Raw genomic sequence first — 12,522 nt, 5'->3', positions numbered from 1 at the left:
ACTCAGTCTCACGAAACCTATCAGGTCCTCTCGAACGCAGAAGAAAAGACACTAGTACTATGGGTCACACGTCTAACGGCGACAGGATACCCTGCAACACCGGCGTTGTTGAAAGAAATGGCTGAAGAAATTCGTACTCGACGGGTTCAAGTCGCGTCGCGTCGAAATAACGAACCTACCGATTATTGGCCACGACTGGCCCTACCGGTTCCTAAATCGATATCCAAACTTGAAGGGAACTTATTCACGCCAATTGGGATCTGCACGACATAAAGAAGCAACGTCAGACAAGATTACAGCCTGGTTTGACGCGTTTCAACTAAGACTCGAAGAACACAAGTACGAACCCTGCGATATATACAATATGGATGAGACAGGATTTGCAGTTGGCGACACTCAATCTAGGCGAATAATTGTCGATTCGACTCAGAAATCAAATTGGAAGGTTACTGCAGGGAAGGAAGAGTGGGTGACGGTGCTGGAATATGTCGACGGAGCCGGCGGCGGTTTACCACCAATGGTTATTTTTAAGGCCCAGAACACCAACTCTGCATGGATTCCGCAGAATACTCCTCCCGATTGGCGATTCTTAACGAGTTCTAGCGGCTGGACATCTAATAACGATGGTTATGAGTGGTTATGCAAAAGCACTAGAGCCAGAGTCGCGCAAGAAGTCTAAAATCGCCCCCGGTTACTGATTATGGATGGCCATTCTAGCCACATCACCGGCAATATGATTGCGCTATGTATGGAGAGTGGTATTGACCTTCTTATTTTACCTCCCCATTGTTCGTATTTACTTGAGCCACTTGATGTTGGGGTGTATGGGCCATTAAAGAGATATCATGCACAAGAAGTGGATCGGTATACTCGGGCCGGTGTACAGCGAATAAAACGGTCTGATTGGATTGAACTTTTTCAGCGCATTAGAAGAAAGCTCTTACACCTCAGGACATTCAAAGCGGGTGGAAAGGAGCTGGTTTGATTCCATTTAGTCCTCGGCGAGTGTTAAATAGCCTTCCACTTCCAGCCCTTGAGCCGCCATGTACTCCGCAAATCTCAACTAATATTATGGACCTAGACCTCTCCATCCTGAAGAGCTCTCCTCCAGATGGAACAGAACTATAGCACGCAAATTCGGTCTTTAGTACAGCTCTAGCAAGCAATGAATCCACTGCATCGCCAACTCTGCGATATGCGAAGCGAATGACCCAGATTGTCGAAAGTCAGAATGCTGAACTAATAATTCTACGGAAGGAGCTTCAAGAGTGTAGGGAGTTGCTTCAGACCCGTAAGAAACGAACAAAGGGCAAGAGGATCAAATTAGAGGGCGAATTTGTGTTTAGTACAGAGGAAGTGTTGAAAATCGTTCGCGAGGCGGAGGAGAAGCCTAAGGCAAAACGACCACGTGGGCGGCCACGTAAGCGTCCAATTGTAGAAGAAGATAAAATGAAAGAAGAGGAAGAAGCAGAGAGTGGTTCGAGCTAGTCCCAGTTGGATTTGGTCAATTGCGTGGCGCGTAGGACAAGGGCAAAGTCAGAAGTTCGAATTTAGTGACCAGGTTCCCCATATGACCTACCAAGCTACGATATTGAATGGACGACAATCGTAGGAATTCAAGTCTCATCTACTGATAGGTCAACAGCTTTTCTCTCAAAGCTATCATGTTCATATGTCGCCTTTTTAAAATAATGGATGCGAAATTGATGATCCACGACCACTTGAATTCAACTAATGATAATTATTTATGGCAGGAATTGCAGACTTGACACCCTCGATGGGATAGTCAAATCTTCCATCTGCAGCTTGATTTTGACAGCAAAGCAGCAATATTCAAAGTCGGCAGAGAGCCAGGACGGCGCGTACCTATCCACCACGTAAACTAGCGAAAAAACCCCATAAGAGGAGTCACTATGTTGGTCCGCGTCGTCCGACCAGGGTGCCGCAGGCGCTAGGCTGCGTTCACGGCAGCAGTCAAAAGCGCTCTCAGAGGAGGTTTACTGTCAAATTTGTAGGTTGAGGAGACCAACACAGTTTTATTTACAATCACGTGTACCTTCCTTACATTGCAGTCAACTGATCATAGATTCCGCTACAAATTGGACATATTTTTGAGTGCCTAGCTTTTGTTCACGCTCCCAAAGAATTGCTATTATGATAGATGTCACCAATATCCAAGGAACGTATTTTCGTGATCACAGCGCAACTCCATAGGGATTCGGGATCTACGACCATACCACCGGTCGCGTCTTCAGTGGCAGAAATGTTCTTTTGATGAATCATATTTTTGTCCTGGTATAGCATCTGCAAACAAACATTTTAGTTACAACTTTAGGAAGAACTGTCGGATTTGGCTTGATTGCGCCAAAATTTTTTCTGATTCGCTGCCAAGACAATCCAGAACTTTTTGTCCACGGACTGATTGATTGCACACTGTATTTTCGTTGGATCAGTCTAACTCTCAATGTTGACCCGCCTGGAAGGAGGTCGGGCCCGATTCACCCATTAGCGGCAACAACACGTTGACATTGCAGGATCATGTTCGACAGGAGCTGTTGAAATTTCAGAATCCACCGACTTTTTGGAAAGATGATGGAGTAACTTCAGCTAGGGCCGATGGACAGACACTAAGGCATTGGACCATGTGAAGACTGATTGGAGCTGTATTGAGAATTTGTCGATTTGAACAAGTTCTGAGAATTGACTGAAAATATATGACATGGGACATTAAAGGGATAAAACTAGAGTGCTTACTTTTTTGAGACTGTGACACGTAGTCGAATCTATGTTGGATTCTTAGGATCAATTCGCAATTACGCACTCCACTTGCTATCTGTTCAACAACTAACTTGGCCTAATGATGAAATGTTAGCTTGTAAGAGTTTCTGTCGGATCCGGTAGCGCACAGAGTAATTTTGTCATATAAGGAGGCATTTTGTCTACGGCCGCAAGACAGCGGCACAGGCCATACTGCAGCGCGGTTGACGGCCACATCGTCGAGTACTTACTTTTAGTTACTTCGCAGTACAACACGCGCTATATCTGACTAGTCCAGTCCGCTGAGTCGGAGCTAATCCAATATCCTTTTGTTCTCTGCAAAGTCCGCAACGCCATGAGACAGTCGACGGCGGTGCGGAGCAATTACGGCAGGGGTAGTTGAAGCAACCGGGTGTGGCAGAAGGAAGTTCAACAAATATGGCATGCACAGGAATTGGCGTCACGGTATCTTCCAAGCACTGCCCTTTCCGGCAGTGACGGAAGCTAATAAACTGAATATATCTACTGTTAGGAAGCTTGTACAGATTTGTGCTGACTTGCAGCGAGCGATAGGTTTAGTAAATTATCCTTAAGATTCTGGTTCAGTCGTCAGCCAGTTGCTTAGGCAGGATTTGAACTGTAATTTGGGTCTCTTCTGATGGTTAAACTAAGACAATTGTGTCACGCTGCTGTGGCTGGCTAGCTGATGAGTCAGTTCACATGTGTTTCTTGACTTCCACATCACTATTTTAAAACTGCGCGTGTACATCCAAGCCTTATCCTACCTGGTAATGCGTCTATTAACATTATATATCTCATGCGAAGTATAGAATAGTTCCCCGATAAGAGAACTCTCGTATCTTGGGAGAGGCCCTAGAATTCTTTTGGAAACGCTTCGACCGCCTTTCCTCGAACTTCGGCAACTTCGGCCAACTACTTCCAAGCCTATTATACTTCCACTACGTATATTCGACTTCATACCAGTTCACCTCGTGACACTCCCTGTTGCACTTATTTCCTCGAGCATAATTTCTCCCCTGTCTCATCTAGAATTGACGCGTACCGAGCTCTCCCAAGCTGGGATTGTTACAGGGTAGCAGTGCGAGCATACATCACGCTTGTAACACTCTGGAGTAATTCCTCTGCTGCCTCCTATAGCAAGGCATTAATTTTTTTACATGGCTTGGTAATAATGAAAGATAAATTTGCTACCACGATGGTGGAACGTTGTGATCTAATGAACTCATCTCAGTTGACTACCACGATGGTGGAACGTTGTGATCTAATGAACTCATCTCAGTTGTGAGATTGAGTGAAAGATATGATGAAGCGTCATATTGCAAGATTGCCGAAATTCTGTGGCATATAGCGAGTTATGATACTTATAGGAATGATTCAACAACTGTGTCGTCCCTCCCAACAACCTTACTTATACCTAGATCACGCTGAAACGTATTACCGTCCTTTTGCCCGGATTCTCTTGCCAGGTAGTCCCATTATTCGCCTACGAGTTCTGTCAACTATCATAAAGTGCATTTACATGGTGATAGGGGAAGTGACGTTTAGTCGGGCACTGCTGATTTTTGCCTAACACGCCGTAGGTAATCCAGCATTATGCACCACGTCTACCCCAATTAAGAACAGACCCATCTTCGTCGTATTAGGGAATGTCTAGAGCAGTCAAAATCACTACGAAACCAAAAGTGCCAGGGTTATTTTAGACTAGGTTGAAGTACAGTCCCTCATAATTTCATTGAACGCGTCGCATTCGCTGTAACTGTGTTGACGATGTTGACAGGTTTGAAAGAGTACATCATGCTCTCGACTGAATACCGGTATTCTCAACTCAATTGTCGCTGTAGTTCCGTCAGCATTTACAGTTTTATATGGCGGGCGACATAACTCTGGGTCTCACATTTCCTAAGGTTGCTGCTTTCAAAGAATATTTTCAACAGTTTAGCGAAATCAATGGTTTGTCCCCCCGTGTACAGCACGTCAAACTACAAGAGTTACCTACAACACCGATTGAAGACGCATGGGTACTCAACAAGATAGAGCAGCCAGCCCCGTGTTGTTGGAACTGATCGGAATCAGTTTACTCGCCAGAACGAGTCCAAATCTCGACAGTTTCCGTGTCCTCATTAGTTCCTGACTAAAGAATCCTGTTCGACATTTGGCGCATCCGGACAAGTAAAAAGGAGGTTTGTTCCGGAGAATCATCGATTGGCAGAGAACGAACGGGTCATCAGCGAAATATCTTGTCCTTGGGAATTACTACGTTGTCATCGCGTCAAATCGCAGAGCTTACCATAGAGGGTGATATTTTGTACTTGACGAGGATGCGAACAGCGCCAGGAGGGAAGTTGTCAATCTAAGGGCTCTAATTATTACTGCCAACTTGGTCAATGGACTTCCAGGTTCAGGACTCATATATGCTTTGGCTCTCTTTGCTCCAATCGTCGTGTTTCCGTCTTGCTTAGTCAAATTATCCCGGAACCAATCGGTCGGTCGATCCGAAACCAAACCTCATTATCATGTTATTATTGAGATTGAGTGCTACATACAAATAATCTGGCGTTTAATGAGAACTCGCTGCTGCTCGCCCTCATTGATGCCGAGAATGCGCTATGCGCCATGTGGTCCAAATCAATTCACGTACTGATGACCTCTGCGCACAAATAATATCACTAAATCATGAAAATTCGGATTGCAAAGCTTCCAAAAATTCACAGATAGTAGTCGCATTAGACCCAACGAATCTGTTGAATCAACCTCAACAGAAAACACAACGCCTCTACTTTATTGCGCTTGCAGCGCCTCTCGGTAATGACAAACTCAGGAAGGAGAAGCTTCGGTAATTATCAGCAGCTGCGACCTCGTAAACGAAACTGAAGAATATCTTCGTCTAGGATACCGTCAAGAGTCTCGTGGGAGGGTTATAAATCGCACGCATCGAGATGTAACAGAATTCGAGGATTGGCTTGCGAAGTACAGGCGCGTACGGTAAGTATCCATAAAAAGCAACTGGCAGAAGAGTCTATGAGAGATTGTGAACATAAATCGAGATGGCGCTACGCGACACTAATAATGTAAACACCAGACGCGTCACGCGAACGAATATATGTTATACCGTATTTTGTAATAAGTATTACGATTAAGCGACAAAAGTTGGGCAAGGGCTTCAGGAGTGATTCGATCGCGTAAATATAATTGCAAGACCATTTCTATTCATTTAATAATTTCACTGTAACTATAAGCCAATCTAAAATAAAATAAAATAAAATAAAATAGAAGCAGATCTGATGTGTGCGGGCACGCGAAGACGCCACCAGTAAGGTAAGGCGACGATTATCTTTACCTTTAGAATTGAAACATAAATGATCATAACTTTTGTTGGACGTAGCTAAATCGTTCCTCCATGATGACATGTGTTACAATAAATTCAAAATGAAAACAGTTTCCGACAGAAAATAACTACTCCAGATCACGGACAAAATAAATACCCAATAAATCACGAATATGACCTCGCATGAATCCCAAACAGAAGAACACAAGAGGATAGCGACAGAGCAATATCGACAACATGCAAAATCTTACTTCAGTAGCTACGGAAACAAGCCACCTTCAATCTTGCCTCCAAAGTCGTTATTTTTGAAATTCGTGTGAATTTCAAAAATTCTTCCCAAAATAAGCGACGTGAATACATTACTTTCTTTTCTTGAGTCTCTCTCCGCGATGGCCCCTCAAAAGCCGCTGTTTCTCCCAAGATTTGAGACTGAATCCCCAAAGGCATCGCTTGGACCCCCCTGGCAACGCCTTTCGCGGTGCAGAATCGGTAGCAATCTTGCGGAAAGAGCTAGAAAAACTGAGATTATGCCTGACTGCACTCTTCCACCTCTTTGTTGCTTTGACACTTGCTTCCATTTTGAAGCACGGAAATCGCTTGCTAATAAATTGATAAATTTCTTCTATGCTGAGAACGTTATTAGTCGAGGGCGAGCTCAAAAGTGCGAGAGCAATCATGTGCGTGAACGGACGGGGGGGCCGACGTTCGCCATAAAACGGCATTTGCATGATAGTATCGAACGGGACGTCTTCGCACGAGCGGTATGAGGCTCCATTATGAACTTGCAAGCTGAAATAGTCGTTACCATTTACCTCAGGGTCATGCGCAGGTGCAGCTTTCGAACGATCCTTGTCAATCGATCTAGTTGCGCCAAATTTTCGGCCGTTCCTGGTTTTGTTACTGCGGACGAGGTTCTGGTTGGACGCCTTCTTAGTAGACTGAGGAGGATTACAGATCGTAGGCAATATGACTGCCCCTATAGGCGATGCTGCGAATAACCTTCGCCGGACGCAAGGAATATCCGTATCGCCATTCCTTTCAGACGCAGGGGTTGCATTTCTATTATCCCTCGCACAACAGTCACTGTCACGATCGCTGTCGTCGCCAACTAAGTGATTGTGATATTCCTCACCATCGTGCTCGTCAAAGTCTTCGTCCGCATAACCACTAGGCGAATAGGCTTTATAGTCGCTACTGACGTCCAGGGATCTATGCCGCTGATTGTCGCAATTTAAGCATATGGTAGGAAATGTGCACTCAATATCGTCGCTCTCATCTGAGGAGGATTCTGAAGAGGAGTAGTACCGGCTGCGGAATTCGGGTGAAAAGAGATCGCGGAGTCTCACGCCGTTAAAAGACGGGACTGGAGAGGAACATGCAGGCTCAGAGGTGGTCAGGAACCACGGAAATCCAGGAGAAATGGGTTGAAAGTCGCTTGGCGACGAAATCGACGAGGAAAAGATTGTCGTGGCAGGAGTGAGCGGTGGAGTGGGCTGCTCAATGATGTCGCCGGTGGTGGGACTCACAAGGCTGCCAATTGAGGGATAGCCAACATATGGAGTCCTCTCGTTCTGCAAAAACGGACCTGGCGCGGCGGCACCAGGCAGTAGATAGGTGGAGGAGGAATGGCCTTCATCAGCAACGGCGTCAAATGCAAAGATCCGATCGGCGAACGAGTAGTCGTCGAATGCTCCAAAGCTAGTGCTGCGACTACAGTTAGACTCTGACAAAAGCTAGAAAGGGGCAGATATACTACTTACTTGGAATTCTCATCTGCATGGCACATGGCAGGCAAGGGTCGAGGAAAGCAAGAATAGCCGACCGATGTGTCGGAGTCTAGGAGCAAGGACAGACCAATCATTTTAGAGGTTGACAGGGAAAAAAAGCAGCAGCTAAAAAGAGGGGCTAGGAGAAGAGAACAGGAGGAGGCAGATGGGGATATTTAAAATACGACGAGGGGCAAATAATCCAGAAATAGATTAGAACAAGTACGAGATTTTTTCTTAAGCATGATCCTGCGTCTGATGCGGGGATCTTCGTGCGGGCCAACCTCCGACTGTCGCGATGCATCGCGTTCGGAGCGCGAGTGATTTGTTTAGTTGAGATTATATGTCCGTGCGCGCCCTAACCCCCCGCCGCACCTTGCGTGCGTGAACTCTTTTCCTCAGTTATTCAGCCCACACGGCCGCACGATCACCGCGACCGAGTACACGGGACAACACGAGCATGGCGACCACGGCAGCAAGCGTGTACGATGCTAAGCGGGCGTTTGTCGATTCGCAGGCCCGCATATTTGCTGTTCCGTTGCGCCCGTCCGTACGCTGGATGCGGCAACATCCTAACGCAGCTCAGTCGCCCGCCCTCGAGCGCGTCCTCCGCCAGCGTGAGTCGAGTGGTTCGAATATCGTGGGATCTGATGTTAACAGATTATTGCTAGTGCACACCCTCCAGCGGCGACATGTGCGGCAAGTGTACTCATCGCAGGCACTGCAGCACGTCGCGCTGCAGATCGACGGCCTCCATAGGAACCGCAACGCAACGGCTATCGCGCCGCTCGTCGTCGTGCCTGCTGTGAGTGAGCGGCAAGCTGTCCTGCGAGGCGAAGCCGAACTGTCCGAACCCGAGTACGAACGGGTGTCACTATTGGTGTGAAAACGTCACTGACGAGCGTCGCAGGTCCATCGAAGCACTGCCAGAGTTTTGGCCCGAAACATCTGCAGAAGACAGCTCCCTCACGGAAAAGTATGTCCGGTTTCTTATTGCTCTGTCGTTGCCGCAATTTGGAATAGTGCGCTAACTGTTCATCACTCGGTGCAGATACAGTGTCCTGCGACATCAGCTCTTCGCTCTCTCTTCTGCCCTTGTGTCCGCGCGCCGCCGACGCGCCCACGCCGCAGAACTCCACTCGCTTGTCAGTCTCTTCCGCGATCCCGCACAAACCGTCCAGCCAAATCTCGTCGCAAGAGACGGCACTATCGAGCAAGAGCTCACGCGCATGCGCGTCTTGCTCGCCCGGCTCGCGTCTCGTCTGCCCCCTAAACCGCAATCTGAATGACGACGTACCATCTTTGCTGGCCCTCTCGTAAAACATAGCTAACACCGTGTCACACGATTGGACTATGTTGCGCGATTCACTACTCTTCCGTCCCGCTACTTGTTACGGCGGATGCTTTTATAGAAATGGAAGATAAACTGATTTACCTTGAACTCAAGTTATATCGCAAGACAATGTACTATATATTTCGAACATCTCGTCGCTCGACAAGCGCGGCATTGTATTCTTCTCTAGGTATGTTATTACATATGAACAAGACAAGTGCACACACTGCACAAACGCTCTACCCATTGTTCATAATAACCATTAAGTGCATCCGTGACCATCCTCCGTTCCTGCTCTTTCCAAATCAAAATAGTGTCAGCCTTATCGTATCATCGTCATCGTGATAGTCCGTGTCTGCTTCTTTTCCATCTCCTGCAAGAAGCCGCCACTCCCAGCTTCGAGCGACGTGCTCTCGACATCATGCCCACCAACTGATCCAGAAGCCGCCATTGAGTTTACATGAAAGATCCGTGATCTGAGATGACGTCCCAGTGACTACGACTCGTCGTTTACAGCATGTTTACCTTTGGAGCCAAGGATGTAACTTTCCGATAATGCTGTCAAACAAGCATAGAACGTCATCTCCTCCACTGAAGGGTATGCTCAAATATTTCTACAGAGTGTGAGAATGCGTTGAACTCTCCTCGACGCCAAACTGTTGTTGGGCTTTCGTGCTGGGCGAACATGTCCGAATTACAACTGCTTGATAGTGCCCTTTGACGTCAATCGACCAACCTCACAAGCTTCCGTAATTTGTGCAATGCTTTGGGACGTGGCATATCTATTCCGAAAAGCGTTAAGAGCGAGTGACACATTGGCGAGAAACAGGCCGGTAGCCCAAGGGCTCAAGTTATAGCCGTAAATTTAAATCGAAGGTGTCTGTTTGAATATGTGGATTGTGACAGGCTCTATATCCATATTATTGTTGATGCTAAGACTCTATATCCATGACCAGGTAACAGCCTTCCCGCTTAAGTGTTGAACATTTCGACGCTGCGAAACAAGGTCCATCCCTACGCAAGTAAAATTACAGAACTGCGCCCGAACCTTGTTATATGTTTGCGTGGCATGCACTTCACAAAGATACCGTCCTTGCATTTCGTAGTATTCGTCTTTCAGTAGCACTTTGCACTCCCAGCACCGGAAACATGTCGTGTGTACACGCCTCCGACAATGGCTCTCTGCAGCCATCTCGTGTTCCTCCGTAACCCTCTTGTCATCTTCCTCATCGGTCGCATCTTCCAGCTCAAGACACTCGCCTTCCACTCCCTCGCCACAAACCGCGCAGATACTTCCATTCTGTAGATGATAATCTCTCGCACAATACGGCATGCTTTCCAGCACGTAAAACTCTCCTGTCGGAAACGGTGATCTGCATGTGCTACATTTGAAGCAATCACGATGCCACTTCCCTGGAACTCGCCCATCTACTGAGCATATGCTTTTGCCCGGTATTGGCAAACCGCAGCCATGGCACTTCGCCTTATCGGTCACCTTGGTCACCGATAACTTGGTCAATGACCCTAGTGAAGTTGATAATGTAGATGATTCATCCATACGAGTATGTAGAAACTCCGCAACCGATTCAGCCCCTGGCGGCGGATCATCGTGCATACGCGTTCCCGCAAATTCAGCCTGTAATTGTGACAGTATGCGTAGCTTTGTTGGCGACGGCTCCAACGGCGGCGCATCCTCATCCACACTCGTCGTATTACTTTCATTGCCGGCAGAGTACAGCGACGACGACGACGACGACGATGGGCTCGTTCTGCTCGTACTAGACGCATCGCCACTCCATAACCTATCGGTTCCACCTATGGGATTGTTAGACTCTGAACAGTTGTCTGTCTGAAGAGGCTTGAGAGCCGTCACCTGCGCTTTCGGAGAAACGCATGATGACGGCGCCTTTGGTGCTGAACGTTTCGGTACAAGATCAACATGTTGCTGAGCAAGGTGACGTTGTATCGGCGTATCCTCGCGCAATCTTGCATAACTATCTTTCCTAGTTGGCACAGTATGGCCCTCGGACTGTCCGTGTGGCTGTTGTAGGTACATTTGTTGTGTCGATGGACAGTAATCAAAGCCTGCGAGTCGATATACATTCGGCATCACCGCGCCATTGGGAGTCGGAAATGGAGGAAATGCATAATCGAGGTTTTTCCCACTGCCTCCCGGTGTTAGGGGTGGTATGTAATCGGCTGTCAACGGAGTAGCCGCTGGTATCGAACTGAGTGCTGTGGATGCTGTAGTAGGAGTCTCTGGAGATGTAGCTGGTCTATAATATGAATCTATACGTCTGTTAATCAAACCTCTCACATACAGTAGCATGCTAAAAAAGCGACATACTGGCAGCATTGGAATCAATCTTTAAATGGGGGACTGCCGGCATTTTTTTCAGTTTGCGCACAATTCCGCCACTGTTCCGGAGATGTTTCCTCTGTCCAGCCGGCTGCTGATCCTGATCGTGGCCAGACTTCTGGAGACTGCCACACTGAGCACCTTGCTTCCTACCAGACGAATACGAGGACGTCGAAGCCACCGAAATCGTCGAGCTGTGAGGTCTGTCTATCTCATTCCCAGCTGATGATGGAGGCGAGAAGCGTGCCAATTTGATCAGCGGGAAGTGCATGAATGAAGAAGCCACGGCGAATTCTGCCGGCGGCGAACTACAGCAAGTCACGAACTCGAATTAATGATCTTTGCAATTGTTAGCCATACCAGAACAAAGTCGACTTAAAATCCAAACATGGCAAGCCAAGACACATACATACAAATGCAATCAAATAACTGGAATTACCGGTCTAACTACGGCAAATTAAAAATGCAATGGTCAGACGACACGTGTGATGTAGATAGTCCACCCCTTGGATGCAAGAAAACCAAACCCCAGCCCACCGACGCGCTTTATCCCTTGACGCCGAGGCCGACACCGACGTAAACAGACGCGTTCGACTCAAACCCAAAAATTAAGTGTGGGCCAGAACACCGACCGTGAAATCGACAGATATTCGCGTGTCAGTGTGCCTTTCGGGGTCGCTAGGCCAAAATTTGACGCCTACTGCAACAGTATATAGGCCAATAGTCTGCTCTGCGTACGACAAAAATCTGACTTGACTTTCGCTTCAAACTGAAAACAATAATTGCTGTCTCTAGGCTATACTACTGTAGCCGATCTTGCAACAACCCGAGCGATGTATCTGTTCAGCAGTCATAAATCTTGCATATCTACCCCCTTTATTAGAAAGCGGTCAACTGTGAGTGGAAAGTACGCGTCAATATTAAGTTTGGTTCGCGTCGCGCGTGTAGCTTGCCGGTTACC

The 12,522-nt window shown here is 47.3% G+C and overlaps 3 protein-coding genes across 3 annotated transcripts; 1 reads left to right on the top strand and 2 right to left on the bottom strand.

The window, feature by feature from the left end:
* Window positions 1-6,462: 6,462 nt before the first annotated feature.
* V1508DRAFT_396676 (uncharacterized protein) lies at window positions 6,463-7,889 on the bottom strand (the record flags this gene model as incomplete). Its single annotated transcript, XM_066938111.1, has 2 exons — window positions 6,463-7,807; window positions 7,864-7,889. 2 exons carry the CDS (start codon window positions 7,887-7,889, stop codon window positions 6,463-6,465), a joined length of 1,371 nt encoding a protein of 456 aa, XP_066796680.1.
* Window positions 7,890-8,283: 394 nt separating this feature from the next.
* Window positions 8,284-9,158, top strand: V1508DRAFT_445534 (kinetochore Sim4 complex subunit Fta4; the record flags this gene model as incomplete). The annotated part of the gene is made up of 3 exons (XM_066942417.1): window positions 8,284-8,727; window positions 8,780-8,845; window positions 8,921-9,158. The coding sequence occupies exons 1-3, from the start codon at window positions 8,330-8,332 to the stop codon at window positions 9,156-9,158; spliced, it is 702 nt and encodes a 233-aa protein (XP_066796679.1). The 5' UTR covers window positions 8,284-8,329.
* A 984-nt stretch (window positions 9,159-10,142) lies between these two features.
* V1508DRAFT_352766 (uncharacterized protein) lies at window positions 10,143-11,832 on the bottom strand (the record flags this gene model as incomplete). The annotated part of the gene is made up of 2 exons (XM_066936862.1): window positions 10,143-11,491; window positions 11,550-11,832. The coding sequence occupies 2 exons, from the start codon at window positions 11,830-11,832 to the stop codon at window positions 10,143-10,145; spliced, it is 1,632 nt and encodes a 543-aa protein (XP_066796678.1).
* Window positions 11,833-12,522: the final 690 nt, after the last annotated feature.

This window comes from Lipomyces doorenjongii (assembly GCF_038497915.1).
Source record: "Lipomyces doorenjongii strain NRRL Y-27504 unplaced genomic scaffold V1508scaffold_16, whole genome shotgun sequence".
Lineage (NCBI taxonomy): Eukaryota > Fungi > Ascomycota > Lipomycetes > Lipomycetales > Lipomycetaceae > Lipomyces > Lipomyces doorenjongii.
The sequence above is the reverse complement of the archived record's forward strand: the minus strand, read 5'-3'. Positions and strand labels throughout refer to the sequence as shown.